The sequence below is a fragment of the Catharus ustulatus genome, chromosome 1 (genome assembly GCF_009819885.2).
Source record: "Catharus ustulatus isolate bCatUst1 chromosome 1, bCatUst1.pri.v2, whole genome shotgun sequence".
NCBI lineage: Eukaryota > Metazoa > Chordata > Aves > Passeriformes > Turdidae > Catharus > Catharus ustulatus.
In genome coordinates, this window is record NC_046221.1 from 6,325,470 (window position 1) to 6,348,849 (window position 23,380).

General features: G+C 38.0%; 1 protein-coding gene across 11 annotated transcripts in view; it reads right to left on the reverse strand.

Moving 5' to 3' along the window:
* The window catches only part of KMT2C (lysine methyltransferase 2C), a 186,750-nt gene that overhangs the window by 36,131 nt on the left and 127,239 nt on the right, over positions 1–23,380 (reverse strand). For 8 of the 11 annotated variants that reach the window (XM_033058776.2, XM_033058830.2, XM_033058857.2 and 5 more), the window contains 11 exons: positions 18,763–18,828; positions 17,103–17,315; positions 14,276–14,404; positions 13,096–13,215; positions 10,550–10,680; positions 8,776–8,962; positions 3,688–3,792; positions 3,299–3,346; positions 2,031–2,168; positions 1,815–1,847; positions 1,613–1,732 (listed from right to left, as the gene is read on the reverse strand). In XM_033058776.2, coding sequence (XP_032914667.1) covers positions 1,613–1,732; positions 1,815–1,847; positions 2,031–2,168; positions 3,299–3,346; positions 3,688–3,792; positions 8,776–8,962; positions 10,550–10,680; positions 13,096–13,215; positions 14,276–14,404; positions 17,103–17,315; positions 18,763–18,828 — 1,290 coding nt within the window. The remainder of the gene's footprint in view (positions 1–1,612; positions 1,733–1,814; positions 1,848–2,030; positions 2,169–3,298; positions 3,347–3,687; positions 3,793–8,775; positions 8,963–10,549; positions 10,681–13,095; positions 13,216–14,275; positions 14,405–17,102; positions 17,316–18,762; positions 18,829–23,380) is intronic. The other 3 variants (XM_033058823.2, XM_033058813.2, XM_033058848.2) reach the window with 3 other exon arrangements.

Below are 23,380 nucleotides of genomic sequence, written 5' to 3' on the forward strand. Positions count from 1 at the left end.
TCACTAGCCACCTGAATTAAACATCTCCTCTTCTGAGACTCCTGAGCATTGTACCAAAGTAAGCCTCATTATCTACTAACTCCCTAATTTGTAACCAATGAAACAGATAACTCTACTCAAATGAGCATTAGCATTTTCTAATTAAATGTCCAGCCTAGCAGTACGAAGGCAGAAAATGTTATTTATTTGATTACAGTATTACAAATGTGGCACAGGCAGATTCATTCCAGCAGATGGTATTTGCAGATGTTACTACACAGAATTAACTCTGGCCTTTGGATCACATCACTTAAGTGAGATTATAACTGTTGCCCCAGTATTTCCTTAAAGGCACAGGAGTATCTCAGGAATCAGATCCATCTGCAGGATGACACTGTATCATTCTCCCATTTTAGGGGACTCTTTGTGATCTAAAGGTTATGTAAGCTATGCAGCAACTACAGCTGTAACACAAAATTTAAGAGAATGGTGCTGTGCTGGTAAACACAGCAACTAACTGTGAAGACTTGGCAAACAGACAGGATGGAGTAAGGTCTCTGGTTTGCACTATGAGGAAAGCACAGTAATTTTATCTGAAATTGCTGAAACTTGATGCAAGCTGCCCCATTACTGAAGTGTTTATCTCACAGAAACGTGTGGATCATTGCACTGGAGCAGAACCAAACTGTAAATCTAAAACTTTGTTATCATGGCAGTTCCCACAGGGAGGAGCTGAACAATCTTACAGAGCTCAAATGCTGGAGCTGTCCCCAAGTCTCAAGTAACTGGGAAAAAGGCAATGGGATCTATAACACCTTTTGTTTTAAATCAACTCATTATTTACTTAAAATACTCTGCTTTTTAAGAGGCTTTAAATATTTAGTTTTTATGAAAACTGACCCAACTAGGAAACAAATCACTTTTCTTCTTATGATTAATTCAATGGTCAAATCAGTTTGCAAAGCAGTCTTGTAGTACCAGTATAAAAGAGTGGACACCACATGAGCTCATGGAAAACCCACTAGAGGTAATGTCTGATGAGAAAAGGAGCACATTCAATTATATCCACCTATACTTAAAAAAACCAGCTCTACTGGTAATAATAAAATCAATCTGTCTCTTGCCTTCAGTACAAGAGCAAGACATTGTATCCACTCATGATCATTTTAGTAGCAATAAAGAAAAATAAAGTATCATTTCCAAGAGAAATTTTAAATTGCTTAGCCTCCTTTCTATTAGGACTAGCTAATACAGAAATGAAGACTCAGTAAACTCAGCATTACACAGACTCTTGTCTTACCCTTAAGAAGGTACTCAAAAGTAATTAAAGAGTGAAGACAGAAGAGAACACATGCTTTATCACAGACTAATTTCCAAACCATCTAGTGTCAGCTAAAATAAAAGCACCAATATGCCAGAAAAATCTCAAATAACTGTCCTTTTCTATTAGCAACATGGATGTTGATCACATACTCCCTTCAGAACAGGTTTAGAATAATATTTCACAAATAAACAACGGCAAATTCCACAATTTTGCACAGCATAAGGTGTGTCCTACTTCCACATCAGCATTTAAAAGGTGCACAACTCTGCTGGCCAGGCTGCTGCTCACAAAAGCACCAGAGGAACATACCTTGGTTGTGCAAAGACATGAGCTGTGGTGGGGGAGGAGGCTGTGGCAGAGGAGCTGGCTGTGTGGCTGCTGGACTCAACACAGCTGTGAACAAATCTTCAACATCCTTCCCTCCCAGCTCTGCAAAAAACACCCTGCATGAGTTGCTGGCACTGCTTGTGAACTGTGTTCCATAAAAGAGAAGGAGGATCAGAACACATACCTGGGATTTTGTACAGTTTGCCAAGAATAGCACCTGGACAAAGTAAAGGCAACACAAGATAAGTATTCATCAAAGGAAGTAATAAAATAATTGTGCAACCAAGTGCAAATAGGTCTGTTACAGTACAGAGCTGTGTCATTTGTAGGAAAGAAAACAGAAAAGATTATTTCTACCTAAGTTCTGCAGAAGACCAAGATTAAGGACAAAAAGAATTACCATCTGTGACCATTTTGTCTAGTTCTGGACTGAGGATTCCATCTAACTGCTCTTCACTCAGTGGCCGTGAGCTCTGGTTGACATTTGGCTGAGGCAGAGAAGAAGGATCATCAGAGATGGGGCCAATATCTAATCCAGCTGCAGGAAGAAAGAATATTAAATTAGAAACAGAGAGCAAAATTTATTAGTATTGAATAAAGAGCATAGACCCTGTTTCCTTCCTCTAGAAATCAGCTGTCAATTAAACCAGGACTTTCTAGTATTTGAAAGGTAAGGTAAAACAAAACATTGATTAGAAAAGGTAAAAAATCTTCCAACTCTTTACCTCCAGCTTATTGTATTGTTTGAGGAATATTAATTGAATATAATGAAACTGGTAGAATGGGAAGTAAGACTACTGAGTTTAGGTTCAGCTTGGTTTCAAATGTCTAGCTTTTAGTATATAGTTCCACTTTAACTGTATTTCACATTTTGGAAAGAATCACACCAGTATGTACTATAAGGTTCACTTCAAATGTTCTTCACTTCAAATATTACACAAAATATTTACTGAAATGCTGCTGAGGTATAGCCAATATAAAACAAATTATAGAAGTATCTCTCAAAACCAAATCCTGACTATTATGGGTTACATCAAAGTGATTTGTTGGCACTAAGAAAACTTACTACATAAATTTCCTAACATCCATCACAAGTCAACAAATCTCTCAGATGAGAAAAATCTAGGAAAAATAACTATGTCCTTTAGTATTTAAAATATATTTCTGTAATAATTACAGAACAACCCCAAATTTAAAATAATGAAACATGTCATTCTACTTATTGTCAACCTGTCTTTATATAAAGTGATGAACCATTATCTAGTGAAAACAAAAGGATACTGACTGCTTTAATCATGCCTTAATATACTCACACTGATAAAAATGCTTCTCATTTACAAAATATACCACTATGATAAAAACTACACACTACTACAGGAAGTAATATTTACAGTGGCAGCAAGAAAATGCATGGGTTTGTATCATGAAACACAAAATAACTAAGGAAGGTTTAAGCTGTAAGCAAAACTTGATGCAGGACTCTTAAAGGCAGAGAGTGCAGAGTTTAGAGGTCGTGTTAGACTCAAACACCACAGAGTGGAAAATGAAACATGAATTAGTGACACAGTAAAGGAGAAGTAATTTCTACACATGCAGTTCTTTCAGCTAAAACCACTAGGAAAAGAGGGCTACTGCTAACCATGGATCATCCACTGTTTAGATTCTTACCAAATGGGGAGGGTGAGTTCTCAACCTGGAAAGTGCATAAATCAAGACCTACAGGACCCAAACCAGATAAAATGGATGATTACAACATGAAAACAAAAAAAAGTAAAGAAAAAGCTGCATGCTGAAAAAAGCTACGCAGGTATGAGAGACAACGGCAGCTACATTTTATCCTCTCTTAAGCAGCAAAGCAAAGAGCCAAGTAAAAAAGTTGGCAAGTTTGGGTAATTTTTTTGGTAGAATAAACCAAAATTGTTCATTCTTAAGATATTAAAATTGTATCTGAAATGACCTAGAGCACAACCTACAGATGCAGTACAATAAATACATCTATAATAAAGAGAAAAAAAAAAAGGAAACAATTACTAGAGAGACCCTACAGACATACATACCTGAATGATCTCCAGACTTTACCAAATCATCAGAAAGAATTCCAAGAATATCATCATCAGTATTTAAGACCTCAGAGAGATCAGCTAAAGGATCGTCGGTGCTGCCTGCAGAAGATGCAATGAACAAAAGTCAACATTTCCACATCTCTGGTGAAGTTCTTGAGCTGTAACCCCAAACACAGAAGCACCAGGCTCTAAGGGCCTCCTCTGCTGTGTCAAACTGCAGGTGTCCCTGGGGTCAGAGACTGTGCTGACCAGCAGCCCCTCCCTGCCAGGACTGAGCCACTCACATGTGCTCATGTTGTCTCTCCAAAAGTGATAATGAGATCACATCATGTGAAACAAAGACTGGACGATTTCAGGGGAAAAATGATCCCAAAATCTACTCTGAACTTGCAACCTCTAAGACACAAAGGTCCATGAATAAGTCAACAAATAGGTTTTATACAGGACAGTTCACAGCAAATCTACAAAGAATATTTTTTTAAAAAAGCAATCAGTTACTTCTTTTACCACCACTCTCCTTCTTAACACAGAAGCAACTAGTTACTACACCCTGATAGGGAAGTGAAATCTAAGAGTAAGAAGCAAGACTAAATAAATAAAAATTGAAGATGGTACTTCTAAGATCAGAAGAAAACCTGAAGGAGTGAGAACAGCCAGAGACAGAAATGTCATGTTTGTTTGCCATCTAGGAAAAACTGGCCTGGTCTAGCAATAAATTCTTTAATATTAAATAATAAATTCTGGATACTATTATCTTCTTGACCTCCAATTCACTAGAGAGGAATTACTCCAAATGGCCCATCTGGTTTTATTAACTAGTTGCTTTGGACTATTACAGATGTGCAACATTTGCAAAAAATGTTTGACAAACAAATAAAAGTTGAGAAAAATATTTTTCAGCAAAACTGCAGACTGTCATGACTACATGAGCAATCACTGCCAGACCAATAAAACATGATGAGATGGCAAATATAAATTCAACCAAAAAAAAGGGATTAATACAAATCATAAAATGTACAGTGTGGAAAACAAATATATGGCCAGGTTGAAGAGGGACCAGACAGCCAAAGAACACACACATTTCACACAAATACAGATGTATTTCCCATTGCTACAATCCAACTGCCCCAGGAAAGCACACAGCTTAATTCAGAGCCTGGTGCCAAGGATTTACTTCTATCATGAGGTTACTTTCCAAGCTCCTAAGTTTACAAGGGCCTTCTGCTGACTTTCAGAGACAACCCTTTTCCCATCTTCCATTACCAAGTCAAAATGAAAATTGTTTTTCTTCCCTTAACAATTTTCATTCTTCATTTTCACCCCTTGTAATGCAGACAAGATGAAACCACCCTAATTAAATCAGGTTTTGTATTTTCCACTCAACAAGGTGGATTAATAAACCAGTGCAGACCAGTCCATTTTTAAATGCACAAACAAAATACAGTTCCTACTGATACCAGCAAAACTATCCAGAAGTGCCTCAAAACCACACCACTTTGCAGGTATAGTTATTTGTGTACCTGATTAAAATAATGTTAAATGTAAGTCTCTCAATAGAACTTAGTTTTTGGGGTTTGGTGGGTTGTTTCTTGGGTTTTTTTAAAGTTTGTTAGGTTGTTTCAGATACTTTTTTTATTCTGGCAATTTGGTCTAATCATGCAAGCAACTGTTAGCACCAGGCACCACAAGGTGATGTAATGACTTCAGCTGGCTGAAGGATTGATTTTAGCTCTTCTTTAACTTTCCTCAATTCCTGCTCAAAGACAGCTAAGTATCAGGGAGAAAAAAGCCCATGAAGGAAGCACTGGGACTGTATTGGCAGCCTTTAATTCTCCTCTAGCATTTTATTTATGGTCCTTTTCTCCACAGCCCTTGTGTTAGGGAACAGTCCCTAACAATTCAACTTTAAAAATGAATACAAATATCTTGTATAAGTAGCTGGGAAGAGCTAAGGTGAAAAAGATCTGATGTTTAAAGATACAAAGTTAACCACCTGTAGCTACAAATTTGCCATGAATAAATTCAGGCTTCAAATTTGAGGGTCTTTAACTATGAAGGAAATCAGATTCCTCAGTGGCCTTTAGATGAGATAAGGGAAAAACCATCCTGCTTTCAAAATGGAGTTTGGTAAGTCTATAAAAAGACTTGAGTGTTGGTAATAGCAGAGGGATAGAGTCTATAATTCATAAAACTCACACAAGACATCTAATCTAAAGCATGTTTTTACTTTTTTCTTCTATTTTTTCCTTGCTTTAATTCCATGTGTGTTAAATATTATCTTGGAAACAACGAAATCACTTGAGTCAGCTGCTTCAGATCACAATCAATAGCTGGTTGACATCTGCTGCCAAACAAATAGCTCAATACTGCTCATTAATTTGACTCTTTTCAGAACAGAGATGAAAGCCAAGACAAAAGCAAAAAGGAAAATAATTCTCTTGTAATGCTGGATCTCTAAGAGAATACAGTTCTAATGCCATCTTGTGATCCTGATCCCTCAAATGCAGTTATTTATTTATAAAGTTCTAAAATCATAAAAATGCCTCTTCCAAGGCTGCAGCCATCCCAAGATGTTCAATCACACAGTAACATTTCTAGATAGAAAATGGCTCAGCAGCACCTGAATGAATTGCAGAGACTCAGACAACTCCTCTCCTTTCGTCTAGGAACAATTTCTTTAGCATTCTCTGGAGATGTCACTTGAACAGATGACTTTTTCAGCACTTCCAGAAAAAAATACACTGAATTTAAGCTATTTCAAACTAAAGGAAAGGTCACATTGCCAGAGCCTTCACAGAACACACCTCATCAAGTGGCTTCTTTTTCATCAGGGACACACAGGTCAGGAAACTCAAGAGAGAGGCAGACAGCCCTCAGAACGCAACAGATCTAAATCAACACCTTCAACTTCACCCATGAACAGACAGTAAGACCTGTAAGCAAACCTTTGCACTCTCCTCCAGCACCTGGAAGTGATTTTAAGGGTTGGTGCCATTCAGAACAGAGAGCACAGAGTGCCACATGTTATAAAAACATTGGAAAGGTGAATTTTCGAAAATAAAATCAACAACCTCTCTGCCAGACAAAGAGCAGGGCTCTGTGACTTCAGTTTCTAGAAATTCACAGCAAACAAAGAACTCCCAAACCCCTCCTCTGTCCAGCTCTGCCAATGCCCATCACTACTGCAATCCTGGCTAGTGAAAGGTTCAGCCACCCTTAACCAAGGTGTGAGAACAAATAAATCACAGAAGATGTCCCTGAAATGCACTGTCAGTTCAGGGGCAGCCTGAACACATCACTGTCCTCCCCAGCAGCGCTGGGTCCTGCTGGAAAGCAGAGCAGGGTCACTTCTATAAATGCTTGAGAGCTCTCTGAAGATGAACAAACATATCTAACCCTTAATCCTGGGATTACACAAATGGGGTTTCCAAGGGAAGAACATTTTCCTTGTGGAAAGGACCTGTGCAACTGAGGAAGGATTCTCAAAGGAGTCAGCAATCCTTGTGGGAAGTGGCACTGCAGGAAAACAGCACAGCTGGTGACAACACAGCCCTGCACCCCCCAGTGCAGGGAACAAACAGTTCATGTTGTTCCTGCTCCACAGCCAGGTCTGTATGGAAATGATGAAAACATCACAGGTGCCCTGGGACACTGCTCTCATCTGCAGCTCCAGCCCAAAGGGAGATCAGCAATTAGCTGGTGAACCAGGGCCTCTCAATGGGGGGATGCTTTTGTGGAAATAATTGTGCCCCACAAAGTCACAGCAAAGAGTACAGAACTGCAGTGGAACTGATCAATACTGGCAGATGAGTTCAGGTGCCCCAACTGCACCAAACAGCTCCAACTGGACACAATTTTGGCTGGAAATGCGAACAGGTGCAAGAGAACTGAGAAACACAATTGAGTTGAGAACATTCCTATGGCCAGAAAGCACCATCCTTTGAATGTCTGACATGTCAAATGGGAAAGACAGTAGGGTATCCATAAAGCCATTGCTAGAGATTTATTTATTAATAGCCATCTTTTTATTATTTATTTCTGAATAAAAAGAAGATGGAACTACAAATTTTTACAACTCTTCATTTCCAGCAGCTTCTCCTTCAGGGGAAGTTACTTTTTGTATTCTCTATTACTCACAACTTCAACTGCAGAAGAATCAATGTTTAATTATAATACAGCCTTTTGCTTTTCATTTAGCAGATTTTCACTGAGTAACAATCACAAATAGGTGACTTTTTTTCAAATTACTCTCTGGACAGTGGAAAGTGTGACAGTGTGTGCAAACAATTTTAGACAGAAGAACTTTGGGGATCAGCTGAAACACAAGCCATAAATTAATTAATATGCAAGAAAAACAGAAGCAGTTTTTAAAAATAAAGACACCTCTATCTAACAGCACATACTACAAGACAGAGAAAAAATAATTTGAGGGAGACAGTAAGGTTTTAATTGCTCTTTTGTGTAAGGCTGCTCTTTCAGCAGCACTTTACAACCCTCTGGCTATTTGCAAAACTCTCAGCAGAACCTTCAGTAAGGTTTTGCAATAGCAGAAGCAAAAGATTGCCTAGGGGCTACAAACTGTACCTGGAAAGGGCACTCATGTTCAGAAAGGACATGGTGAAACAAAAATTCCGAGGAGACTGGCAACCTAAAATAATCTAAAACAGTAAAGAAAAGAACAGTTGGATGATATTCATCCACCTAGTATCCACTAGACTACTAAAAGTATTTTTTAATGAGAGTATCTGTGTTTTCTTCTATAATGAACTGTATGCTTTTTCTTACACAGAGCTAATTTTCATGGATTTTATAGCCATGGGTATTACAGTCAAGATGTTGTAGATTTGCATTTAGTGCCAATTGTTGTGTCATCCACTGCTCTTTCTGAAACAGCTGGAGCCCTTGAGAAGAATATCACTAAATGTCAGTGTTAGTTAACCTCACAAGGACAGTTCATATATAGAATGCTGAAAAATATATCAAGATAAACTGTGGGAGGAAAGTGGAAAAGAGAGTGGAAAATCCCCAGTCACCACAATGAAACCAAACTATTGAATTATCACTAGGGTTAGATTTGCATACCTTGAGGTCCCAGTTTTGCCTGAGCTGGAGTGGAGGTGGAGCTAAGAAGGGGGTCAGATGAAGGATCCAGGAAACTGGTGGCCAAGTTTGTTTTACATGAAAGTGGAAGTGACTCTTCAGGTAAATTATCCAGGCTCATCTTGCTCTGTCTGCTGGTATCCAGCAGGTCTTTCCCAAAGAAAGCTTCCTGCAAAGGTAACAAAATGATTTAACATAGGAAGAACACTGTATTGACTGAAAAATCTGAGTAAATGAGAAAATAAAAGCCAGGGATTAGTAAGAAATAAAAACAGTCTCAACTTTGCAGTATGGCAGTATCACTTCCAGGCTATAAGGACTGGCTACAGCTACCTGAGGAAGCTACATTACCAAAATTTTAGGATTAAATTCATGCTTAGATTACATAGAAAAAACTTCAGTCTTCTTACACATGTGGTATAGACAGTGTAACAATACAGTGTTGTTATCTATCACATTTTGTTTATTCTTAAAATATTTCTCCTTACACCAAAAGGACAGCTGAAGAAGGGGCACACTACTGGGCAACTTGATCTAGAACTCTGGTTCAATTTTAAGAATGACCATACACTGCATTTCACAAAATCATCCTCGTGTCTAAATGCAATAACAAAACACTTGAAGATGTTTAACTTACATTATAAAAGTAGCTTTTAAAATATTATATAACATCTATCACTCACCTAAGCCTAAATACTCAGTAACTTGTCAACAATCTGTCAAATTTTCAAGTCAACCTTTATAACAAGCTTTCTGTTTCCATGTTATCTTTAATATGTTGATTTAGGATACAGTTCTAAAAATAAATCTAAAAATACATTTTTCAGTAGCAATTGTTGTAATACTAATAAAGACTCTAAGAAATATTCTATGTTTTACAGGAGTAAAACATGTACTAAGAATATTTATGCTTATTACTCCAAAGGAAATGTTGTTTAAGTATTTTCTTTCCAAGTATTTTCTTTTCCACTTCCCCACTTATAAAATACTATTTTTCAAAGAGAAAATGTTCTGCCTCTCTGCTAATTCTTTGCTTTCAATTCCAATACAGTTCATGCCATGAACTTCGGTGAACATCTACAAGACAATGGAAGTTGCAACTTTGAAAGTTCCTTTCACCATGAAGCAGGTGGCTGAGAAGAAGAACAAGCCAAGTAAGATACATATATGTATATATATATAAACCAGCCTGTTTAGAACCTGATTAATGGAAGGGAAGTTGCTCAATCACCATTAATACCCTGGTTATTATCCACAACTGCTGCCTCTTACCTGCTAGAGACACCATGAAATTAATGGGAGGGAACAACAGACATTACTGTGGTAGGGACATTCAGGGCATATAAATCCATAAAACTGTAGGAAACAAGTTTCCCTTATCAAAATATTGCTCTATAATCCTCAAAAAGCAAAATGAGAAGCTGAGGAAGTGGCCTGATCAGGCTATGACATCCTCCAAGGCTGAATGTGGAAACATCATGTGTCAGTTCAGAGAGCAAAGGAATGATTTTTCCACCCCATCTCTTGTCTCAGAATAAGGAGAGATCCAAACATTGAGAAGGATTCTCCAGAATCCTGGAGATTTAACATAATAGTTTTCTGTACAAGCTAATTTCTTTACAGAAAATCCATTTCATTTAAATCATCAATTTGGAATCAGAAAAGAAACAATGGTTTAAACAAACTTATGAAGTAATATATGAAGATTAGGCTTTTAAATGGGTTTACAATAAGAGGAGCAGATCACCAGCTTTACCTGCAAGTAGGCAGGAAAGGTTTCTTCGAGTTTATTTTTCTTTTTCCTGTAACGCTTTTTTATTTTCTCAGTACTTTCAGAAGCTGGGGTAGACTCCTCAACTGGAGTGTCTGGCAGCTGCTCTGTCCAACCTACAAAGGAACATCCAGGCACAAATAAATAAAACACTCAGTATTTTGCTCTAAAGGTACAGTGGCAGCACATCTGGCCACCTCTGGGTGCATGGGTTACTGCATATCACTCCAGATGCATTCCAGAGGTGGCTTCTCTCCAGCTGTGAACTGCCCTGACCACCCAGGCTCTGGCAGGAAATGCCAGAGTGTCACCAGCCACATCACTGCTGTACCTCCCAGGTACACACAGACCTTCAACTTCTGTATCCCCAGGCAACCCAAGAATTCACTAATTTGACAGAAATTATAGGTGCCATTCAACCAGATATTTGAAAAGACAATTCCACTGAACAAGTATCTCCAGTGTCATCAGTACTAAGTTACACATTAACCACCTTTCATTTCATACACTGTTTTTTCTCAAATTAGAAGTAAAAAACTTAAAAAAAAAATCTAAGAAAGAACTATCATATAAATAATGAACAGCCTAGAAAAAGAAATCTATAAAGAAGCCCTTCAAGAAAAATTACACATTTATTCAGCTGTCATATTTCAAAGTGGCACTGCTTTTTCTAATAAACACAAAAGCACACAGTGCTCATCAATCATTCAGTATTTTATTACAACAGAGCAAGAAAAACACTGCAGGTAACGCAGAACTTTTCAAGTCCTGCTCCTTCTGCCTCACCAAAGCGAATTACATGAAGCTAAGGACTCTGGCAAGTTATTTAAGAAACTATATTATCATGGTAATAAAGTCAGCTCTGCTTTATACTGCAGGGATCTCCTGTAGCATATCCAGAGGACCATGAGTGGAATGAGGTTTGCCAACACTGTGACCTCTGCACTGCCTGAGAGGGAGATTTTACACAGAAAAGGAATGGATGCTACAAGGGTGCAAGAAAATCCTGGTAAAGCTGATGAGTACTGGCCATGAGAAGCAGCTCTTGGCAAGTTATGATTTGTATTTTTCTCAACTAGCAATTGTGTCTGATCAGACAAAAAGAAGCTCCAACTTTCAGCTGAAGAATACTTCTTGAAGAATACTCCTTTTTAACAATATGCATTGTAGTGTTACCCAGAATGGGGAATTAGCTTTTGAGCCAATTAATTTTATTTTTTTTTTTACTTAAAGGAGAAGACCCCTCTGGAAATGAAAAGATCTAACACAAGATTTTCAGCACAACCTGAAATAAGGCAGTAAGCTACATTGAAATATTATTTACACAGCAAAAACACAGCTGTAACACCAATATTAAAGAGAAAGCAAACATTATACCAAGATTGGGAACTTAATTAAAATATCTGGCTGCACTGATAAAAGAAATGTTTACTGGCTTTATGAGGTAGTTCTACAAATGCAAACACAGACAACACTTTCATGTTAGATTTTAATAATAAATACTGCCTGGATGCTGTAGCAAAGATCCAGTCTCCACCAAATCTACAGCAAGAGACTGATCTGGCTCTACAAAAAGTAAAAAAAACAGCTAAACAGAAAGGAGAGAGTTCCAGGAGAAATCACAGACCAGTGTCTTTAACTGGGGTGGTATCAGCCATCCTTTAGAGCAGCTGCCTCCTTCTACTGACTTCCCAGGGAACAGGCTCTGAACTAAACATATTCCACATCTCCCCTGAATGATACCTCAACATTCTCCAGATCAGTGTGAGCAATTCCAGATGGATGGAATAATTTAGTCTAATCACACACAGCAGGAAAGAGAAAAAGGCCCATGAATAAAATCTGACTTCTTGTTAGGTGCCCAATCTACCGAGAACTGCAGTGTCAGAGGCATGAAAATGGCTCTGCCATGGGAAAAGACACCCAACAAAGTCAAGGATTCTTCAGCCCTGGAAAAGGCAACCCTGATAAGGAAATATGATACACATCTAGAAAATATTTCTGTATTACAAATTAATATGATTTTTTTAAAATAATCTTTCATAACATTAAAGACATGGACAGCTCAAATATCAGATATCTGGTTTAAAATAAAAAAGGAATTATTTCTTCATTCAACAATTATCACCAAACTCTCTAATAAAGGATTTTCCAGAGCATTAACAGATATAAAAAATTGATTAGACACATATGGAACACTGCTGAGTACTAAAAATGGTGGTTGAGAAGACATCCCCTGACCAGGGCTACACTTAGAGAAAGAGAATTGCTCTAAATCTAACTTAGTAATAATAATAACAGTAATAATGATAATAATAATTCTCACTATTTATCTCCTACAACAGCCTGCAATTCATTGTTTCAGCTTCTTTGCTCATCATGGGCTCTGCTGAAATTATAGCTATGCAGGAATGGGTATTTTCAGTTGAATTAATAAAGCCATATCATAATAAAATCATCACCATATTTGGTGTATCGTTTTTACTGCATTAAACATGAAGAAACATTTAACACCAAATTCCTGCACTTACCTTCATCTCTGCCAGGCAACTGTTCAGAAACAGATCCAGAAGAATCTTTCCTGGAGAGAGATCTTTTTGTCTTCCCCTGCCCTGTACGACTTCTTTGACGTACCATAAATCCACCAATACCTGAACAAGGAAGTAAAAATTCAACACACTGAATAAAAACTGTTTCATAGTATGAATGAGAGCCAAGATTACTCTGCAGGTCAAGGAGACTGCTGCATCTAGATGTCTAAGAATGAATCTGAGACACTCAAGGAGTTTTCACTGGAATTTTATGAAACATTTCTGAATTTTTATGTCTCAGTGGGTATACATGTAATGAAAATTGATCAGAATTTCAGGACTGTAGAACATCCACAGAAGTTCAAATCACCAAACCTGGCAACTTTCACATGCTGGTTTCCCCCTCCCTTGGGGCAAACTGATGAGTTGCTGGAATTAGCTGTCAATCTACCAAATGAAACCTATTAAAAAACCTCAAAGGACCACAAAAAATTCTCTGCAAACAGCTCTAGAGAGCCCACCACTCCAAATGATGCTCCTAGAGAAGGATGTGTCCCAAGTAAAAAGATAATTAATCAACATCATAATGCCTGAAACTCCTGAATCCTTCATCAGAGACTGTCTGCAGAGTTCATGCTCCTTTGCATTTGGTGTGTTTGTATCTAAATGTATCAGTTACAGACCTGTTCCATTTTCCAAGGGAATTGTTGGCTGCAGAAAACTAAAGGATAACTAATGGATGTATTCTACACGGATACAGCTCAACTTCTTGTGCACCCAAGACATACAGTTAATGAATTCAGTCAGGATAATTAAGAGTCAACTGCACAAAGAAATTAAAATAAATTAATTCATCCAATAACTGAATTCATTAAAATTCACCTGTCAGAAATAATCTGCAAATACCTGGTAAACTACTCTTTTAAAATGTTTAGAAAACAAGTAAAATAACTGCAAGAAGTTCTCTGAAGTTCAGGTATTTCCATGTATCAGCAACCTTTGGAAATGTGTATTAGCAAGAATAAAACCGAAAACTTTAAACAGAATAAGGAAAAAATGTATAGTCAACAATAAGAAGTAGAATACTTCAGAGTGCCATAGTGTTTTCTAATTTTTTTTGGCAATTGTACAGAAAAAAATGAGCAGTGGACACACAATGATCTAAGTTACTTTATCCTACCAGGTCTGTATGGTTTCCGCTTCCTTTTTTTAATCCCATCAGCTCCTTCAGCCACTTTGGTATCATCATCCACAGCTTCCCGCTCTGGGCTGGAATCTGATTTTCCATCACAATCCATAAGGTCACCTTCTGCAGAAAAGAGGCAATGGTAACTTTAACTGGAAAAGGGAAAGAAAATTATTTTTTCCAAAATTTCCACATCTGACTGTTTTATGAGAAACTGGTTGAGAATGACAGATTTTTCAAAAGGTGACAGTTAATCATAATCCCTGGACATTTTTGGGAAACCCATCCCATCTATACACACATTTCCTGTGAGATGATGTTTAGACAAAACCAGCAAATAAACACTGTAATTAGTATATGTATATCAGAGAAAGTTTTTGGTACCTCCCTTGGAAGCCTGTGCTAAGTGTCTGAGCAATCTCTAGCTATTCCATGAAGGAATATGGATCCAATTTACCAAGATAAACTTCATTTTCTTCACTGTCCTCCTCAGTTTTCTTTGACAGGGTTTTTTTTCTATTTTTTATTGAGAAGACACTTTAAAACTGCAGCCTGCACTTGGAAGGCAAAGTGTAATAATGACTTTTAGTGTAGTGGGTTCACGACTTGAAGCCTTTTGATTGACTGAAAGAAGACTATCTCTGAAGAGGAATTTGATTTATATAATACAAAATTCAGCCCAAAGGAATTACTCAGCCTTGAAGATGAAGACTATAATTCAAAGTTAGAGTTTATATTCTGTGGGAAAGCAGGGTAGAAACAGATGTGAAGTTATGCTGGCATTGAAAAGCCTTTGGTATTGAAGAGAGAGGGAACTAATTCTTCCTGATATCCCCAAAAAGACCAAGCATCTTCATTTCATCATAAATCTGAAATGTTAAATATACTCTCACCCTTGAAAAGATACTGGAATTCTCATGTTCTGCTTTGGATATCAGTATATAATTGTAGATGGAGTAAAACCCCATGCAGTTGTAAGAGGGAGAAATATTGTTGGAACAGAGCTGGACTCTTTCACACCACTTCTGCTGCAACCCTCACTCTTCCACAGGCTAGGTTGTGGCCCAGACTTTCCCACTGATAAAGACCTCACTGAGTTCTACCAACAAAGCCAGTGGATGGCAAGGGCCACCAAGATGAAGCTCCCAAAGCAAGCTCAGCTTTCAAGTGGACTCTAATGTACAAGACCCAATGAAAGCTGATCCTGATGGAAGCTTAGAAATGAGATGGTAATGAAATTCCATGAGCTCGCTTTTTTCAGATAAAGCCTCTTTTTTCCACCTGGAACACCAAGAGTCAAAATAAGGGTTTTTCTTCCTTTTTCCCTGGGATTACTACACTGTGTTACTCCAATCAAAGCCATGGCACAGCTTTATTCATCCTGATGCTCATACAAAAATTCCAGATGTTCAGAGACAGACACTGATCCCCTCTGCAGAGTAGAGCCCTACAACCCAGAGCTTCAAGGAAACCTAGCCCATCTCCCATGGACTTGCTGTGCTGTTACCATCACACACATGAATGTGCTTTAACTCTCAAAAAGGCAACAAAAGGTGACCAGAACTGAAACTGAAGTTGTGGATGCTCTGGCCCTCCCTTTCACACCCTGCTATCACATCTATATATCCTGTTATCTATTTGAAAAGACCTACCACCTATAGAAGCCAACAAGCAGATAATGAAGTCAGCAAGCAAGAAAACAAGCACACACATTTTTAAAAGTAAAGATCATTAACCACTGAAAAAGAACAAAGGAAGTGACTAGCTGCCTCCAAATTCAAATGCATTTTTTGCTTTCAAAAACCTAGCTGATGAGAATATGAAAGTATGAGATGAAATTTCAGACTCCATGTAACGCTAGGATAATGTAGCAAATCCTGTGAATAGTGCAAGAAATGAAAGAAAAACAATCTGTTTAAAAGGTTATAAAGAAATAAATGGAAACTATTTTTAGAAAAGAATAGTTCTAGTCAACAACAGAGGATACGAATGCGCTCATCAAACAACAGGAACAATACTTCTATCAACAAGTTAACACTGAAACTTCACTGATGGCTGAACTACCCAGTTATCTCAAGTACACTCTGTGGCTAAAATAAGCTTCTGATGACATTTAATCTGATCAACAAGGCAGTGTTGCATCAACAGAATTCTGAGGAGGTGGGGTGCCCGTGTGCCTCAGCTCCTCTCCAAAGACATTCTACATGACCAATGCAGTAACTTTGTCACCTGCACAGAAAGAAGCCTTGCCCCAGGCCATGGATTAACACCCATTGTGCCATCACTCTTCTCAGGATGCCCAGCAAGGACAGTGGTGCTGCACCACACAAGTGTTAGCCCAGATCACTGACTCTCAGGCCAGCTCACCTTTTCAGAAAAGAGAAGTATTCTCAGCAAAGAACTACTCCACTCTCCCATTTAATTTTAATACAAGCTTCTGAGTGATACAGATGTTGCTTTGCTGAGCCAACACTTCCACACAGTTTGCACTGAATTTGAGCACACTTGTACTTGGTGAGTGTGCAACATTTCCCACAGGTAACCCAAAGATTAGACAAAAAAAAAAAAATCTCCTATTTCCAGTGCTGGCAGCCCTAGAAAGGTGAGTTTCCTACAGGATGGATGACCCATAAACAGAACAACAAGGAAAATTCCTGAAATGGACAACAATGAGCCATGACTACTGTTCAAGAAACTTCCGTGAAACATTCTGTAGAGAACACAGGAGTATCAATGTAATAAAAACTCCCAGGGATATTTGCAATACACACAGGTACTGCAACACTCCAAGCTACAAGACATGCCAAAAGTAGACTGCTACCTCTACTGTCATCCATCTCCCCATCTCTTGAGTGCTCTGACTGGGCATCTGGGGGTGTCTGAAGTACAGCCACACTGTTCTGATTTATAATCTTCAGTTTAAGCTTTGGTTTCGTCCGTTTTCTTCTCGGCACTGTAACAGTGAGGCTCTGTAACTGAGACATGCCGGATTCTGTCAAGCAGACTCCATCCTGGGTGTATGTCTTCGGTGGGTCTATAAAAGTTGAATGAATCATAACAGCAATATAAAACTCTTTTAATTTACAAGTCTTAGATTTCTTAGGAATAGCACTTACAAGAGTTAATAATTCACATGTATGGAGCTGACCCATGAATGAAGAAATTGGTATAAACAAACCAGAGATCTGACACTGTCTTACACATTGCAATTACAGTTTTATGATTTAGAGTCTGATGTCAAAGCCAGCAATAATCCATTACATTGCTATGAAACAACTTATATCAAGGACTCAATAGAAAGAACAATTTGATTATGGAAACTGGTGCCTTGCAGGGTATTTCTCTATTACTGGCACCCACAGAAAACTGTGCAAGTCATAATTTGGGTCCCTGCTGCTTATCAGCCAAGGCAACCATCCAGCCCTCAGCACTTTACCTTCATCTTATTAATAACCTTAAACTTCCAAGAACCCCTGGAAACTCAGAGAAGTCATCAGCCCTATTTTATAAGCAGACAAAAAACCCAAGTTGTATCAAGTGAGCTGCTCAAGATCAAATTGGAAATTGTGGGTAGAACCCAAGTCTCCCAAGACTTGCAAGACTGCTTCCTCCTCAAGCTGTTAAATGACAACTGAGGCCACTGGTAAGCTCTAATGCTCCTTAATTCACCAGGCAGAAAGGCCCTGTCACTTGTGCTGGGGCCCTGCAAGTGGAAGCTTGGGAACTATCAGAGAATTGCCAAATATTGAAGAGGTTGCAATGATGCTTCACCTCTCTGGAGCTAATTAAATCATGATTTGATAACACTGCTTTTGAAAAACATACAAATATAATAACATTTGCTCCATTTAACCAAAAACATTTCCTCATCTGACAATACAGCTGGTTCAGAACAAATTCTTCCCACTTGACTGCCTTCTTACACCAAACTTGAAAGGTGTGTGCTTCAAAAACATCTCACATCCTTTTTCATATTGAATATTTGAGGGGAGAATCTTCTCTCAGGTATCAAATAGAAAAAAAAAACTCTGATGTGATGGAAGCTGTCCTAACATGATGGAAGCTGCTGGGTGCTATCATTATAGACTGACTTGTGAGTAGGCTTGTAAGGATTATAAATTCCTAGCACAAACCAGACAAATACAGAAAAGCTGCATCCTCCTAACAGCTCAAGCCTGTAAACATTTGTGTACATGCCTGACTCAGCCACGCTGTGTTATCACCACTGATATTAAGGCAAGCAACTAAGACTGCAGGATCAAAGCATAATTTAAAGTAATTATTATAGTACAAGTATGGCAGGCAAGAGAGAAGAAAGAAGCAAGAATGAGGAAAAAAAAAATGGAAAGCATGCTGTGGTAACTGAAGGACAGTTAATGCTGTCTGTTACAAAACCATAGGAAAAGGAATTTTTGTCTCATGTAAAAATATACCCTTAAAATATGCTAAATGATCAGATATTAAGCATTTCCATTCTTTACCTAGTTCTTTTGATTTTGAAATTATCTGAGCTCCAACTGATGAATCACAACAGTCCAAAGAAGGCACTGAAAAATATAAGGAAAATAATTTCAACTTTTAAAAATGGTGACTTGATTTAAATTGAAACTATCAATTTTCCTTCAAACAGTTCTGGTAAACTCCCTAATTTATACTGTTGGCAGTTGTTTATATTTGCACCTTTAAAATAAAGTGCTTTTCAGTGTCACAGATGTGACTACAAAAGAAGCTTGATACAGACTGAAGTTTTCCAATTTTCTAAAGCCAAGAATGGCATTGGAATAGCACTGAACTCAATGGGAAATGATCTGCTGGACCAAGGGCAAATGAATACACTGGATCTTTTGGGTTGGAAAGCAACCTCTACACTAGTCACTAGTTCAGGTTTTGCTACCCTAATAATTAAAAATGTGAGGGTTTTGTGAAGTGGGTATTGATCAGTATTTTCCCAAGGAGGGGCCAGCACACCCCAAGAGCTCTGCACACAAGATTCTCACTGTGTCTGTGCTGCCAGGCCTCTTACACAGCACTTGCAGAAGGCTGATGTATCTGAGAACAGGTAACACAGGACCTGTTGAAGTCAGGGCAATTCTTATTCCAGATAAGAGTATTGATAAATGGAACATCAGAAACTCAACTTAAAAAACTACACCTTGTGTGCTACAGGGCAGCAGTGAACAGTGTGACTGAAAAAAATAATAATCAAAATGTTCTGCTACTTTTTGAATTGGGCAGAAATGCTCTTCCCTTTTGCCTTAACTATATAACTGCAATCATGCTTCACTCACCTATGATATGTAAACTTTTAATATTAGTAGTGACTTCAGAGATTACATAGAGCAGTAAAGTGAAAATTAGGAGCTTCTATCTCGCAAACAGCAAACTAGAATCAGAAAACCTGTTAGTCTGGCACAGTTAGCATTACCACAAAGTTTATCCACACTTTTTTCCTTTTTTTTTTTTTGCCTAGAAATTTTATTCATGCTGAATTTAGGACTCAAGATAACATGTGGAGTATTTCCTTTATGCTTGTCACACAAGATGAGACCCCTGAGGCAGAAAACCCGTGGGGGGTTCCCTGTGTCACATCAACCATGGCACCTGTGCTGTTGCTCCCACCTCACACACACCATGGGAGCCAGGGCAAGATGAGGAAAAGCACAAAAGCTTCCAAGTAACACTTAAAATGAGTATGAAACGTACAGGATGCTGCCTAGCACATAAACAAATTTAAGGAAAGTGCAAGTCTGTCTTCAAAAACTACAGTGCTTTGAAAGTTTTATGTAATGTGCAACTAATGCACAGGGTATAACCTACAGAAAACCAGTATTTCATGCAATTAGTAAATGTAAGGAGCCTATGGGAACTACTGAAAAACTGAACTCAAGAGTGGAGAGAAAAGACAAGGAAGAAAATAAATTGAAAATGACATTTTGAAAGAGACATGGAGCTGCAAAGAAACAAAAAATAGGGAACAAGCTGCTGAAAGGAAGATACTCAAAACACTGAATTGAAACAACAGAAAATAGCCAGATTGTAAGAATTATTCAAAGTGGAGTAAGATATCATCTGTTAATTTAATTGGTTATAATTTACAAGATGGTTTTAAGACTGAAGTAGCAATTATTGAATTGGAATCTAAGGTAAACAAGAAATTCAGAAAGACAGTTGTGAACAGGAATTTGAAATCCTTCATTTAAAAGTCAAACAACAGAGAGATCTCCTCATCCAGGTCAGACTGAACAATTTTAGCTCTGGAGACTGAATAGAGTTGAAATGCTCAAATAAACAAGCTGATAGTGACAGAGGTGAGGCCTTCAGAGACCCACTCACAAAACCTGCACCAACAAACAGTGTTTGAAGACAGTATCAAACAGACTTCCAGAAAAGGAGCTAATTAGAGTGCAGATTAAGGATTACAATCAATAAAATGGATAGCAGAAAATCATAGTACTGTTAGAGAAAGACTATCCAAAGGGACAAAAAAATAAAATGGAAAAAAATATTGCTTTTTGAGGCATTCAGCTTAACCAAAACTGCAAAAGGGTTTAAATGTGCTTAATTGTACAGCATTCAGTAGCCTCAGCTGAAAGCAAATAATTGCATAGAATACAATATGATGAGAAAAGAAAGTGGAGTTCAGTTTTAGGGTTGTAATAAAAAAAACCCAATTCTATGAAAAAATGAAACCAGCACATGGGACAGAGTGGAATGGTTGACACAGAAATACAGAGTACTCTTTATTGGGTGCCTGTATAACTGTGTCAATGATATGGGGATTTTTTTGTAAATACAGTAACATAAGAACATTAGAGATGACACAGTAAATGTGCCAAATAATAAAAAAAAATTCTAAAGTCAATTTTTAACACATAGTATTATGCTGGATTTGTATCCTGTATTTGTAAAGTACACAAAATTAAGTTTCAGAATGAAGAAAAATTTAAATCAGTTTAATGAAAATGATAAAATAGAGACTGCCAGCCATAATGTGTCTCACTGGCACTATCAGGCACCCCTGGACAGGATAAATGATACTAAATCCTCACTGCCTCCATGAGCAGGTTTACTTGAGCCCCAGGAGGAAAAACTGCACACAGGCAGTTCAGAAACTGCAACCAGATCAGTTCAACCTGGTTATAGAAAACCAGGTAGAGTTGCTCCCTCTGCATCCTGCAGGGGAACAAAAACAGCACCAAGGGAGGAGGAAGCTGCAGTCTGGATGGAGACAGGATGGGAGTAAGTGAGGAGGGATGAAATCTGCAGATGGGGCATAGGACATACAAGAGCAAATGACACAAAGGCAGAACTGATGAGTAGATAGTCAAGAACTGCTTATCCAGGAGTGGATCTGGATGAGGGACAACACACACTCACACTCCCCTCCTGAACATGCAGGAATTACAGCACAGGGGAAAAACTGGGGACATTTGTTATAACTTGAGACAGTACTAAAAGGCAGCTGATAAACACTGATCAGAGATGGTTATTTCACAGTAACCCAGTAATGAACGTTTCTGGTACATTATGCTGGAGCAAACCTCACACCATTCTGGCTTTTGGTATTTATGTATGTTCAAGAAGAAAACATTATCTTTTATTTCTGTTTCCTGAAGAAGATGACTTTGTAAGAAACTCAGGTATGATGAGACAGGGAAGAGCTCCTTCAAATTTAAAGAAGTTTCCACTTTCTGAAGAAAGAGAAATGAAAGCTCCTTCTCAATACCTACACAACAGAACCATTTACTCTTCACCAAGGGTACACCTGCAATGTTTTATTTGCTTATTTTTAGGTTGAGGGGCTCTTGTTTCTTCTAGAAAGGAAGTGGTTAAAAGCCCTGAAATAAAACTTGCAACACATCTATGATACATCAAATGGAAACGTCAAGAACCATGCCAGTAAGAATCCCACAATATGATAAATTTTTAGAAGCTTTCTACTGCTAATAAATGTTTATTTCCCTGTTTATCAAACACTAATTCTTGTCATTTTGAAAGAAAAAAATTACAGAAAATTTTCAGAGATGTTTCAGAAGAATTCATGAAAGACCAAAACATTTCATATAAAAGTACATGCAGTATTTCTATGAACATGCATCAAAGGACATATTCAGACATGCAACTGTGCAAATGTACATGTGTTAGAGAGATTTTAATACTGAGTCAAAACAGGAAAGAATAAGCAGAAAAACTTGTCTTACAAAAACGGTAAAAAAAAACCTGCAAAGAAAACTTGGGAACTCCCAAGGTACTGGTTCCTGTTCCTTAGAAGCCAAACCTAAGCAACATGACTTTATAGAGGTGTGCAGGAAGGACTAACTCAGGGGCCAGCTTCTACCTGGAAGTGAAACACCTCTTGTGAAGCTGTTCCATCTAACACATCTCTTTAATTATCTCTAAAAGGTAGCTCTTCCAGCTCCAAAGAGAAAGGAAGTAGTATTTCTTACTTGGATCTTTTTGCTTTAAGTACTCAAAGTTTATGATAAAAATAAACAAAAATCTGTCTTTCATCTTCAAGTTTCTTGCTTTTTCCACTTAAAAAACCACTTTCCTTTTGCATTTCTGAAGGCAGATCTTTAAAATGAAGTGACTTGCAGAAATACAGATGCATTAGTCATCCTTCTATTAGTGATAAAAATGGGTTATTCGGAAGTGTTCCAGCAGGGAGTATATAAACCAAGGTCAGGTCAGTAAGTTACAATTACTGCTGTGATGAGGACAAGCCAGTGTTAAGGGACATTAAATGCTTTATTGAACTTTTCTTGGCAGACCTCTCAAGCCTATGCCTCACAACATCTTCGATCTTGATCAGGAAAACCAATCTTACTGACAGCTTCTTGGTAGATATGAATTTTTCTTGAAACATTTGCTTAATATTTTTGTACCTTCTTCCTCTGTTCTGCTGTGATATCCCAATGAAGGGGTAAAAGGCACACTTTCATGTGCTTAGGCTAAAAATGGGAATAGGTGTCAATGTGAAAGGAGCCACCTGAAGCAGTAACTTCCCTGAGATGACACGCAGGGAAAACAGACCTGGGCTATCACCCTTGCAGCAAGACTAAAATATAAGAGTGTAAACCATGTCCCAGGCCAGCCTAA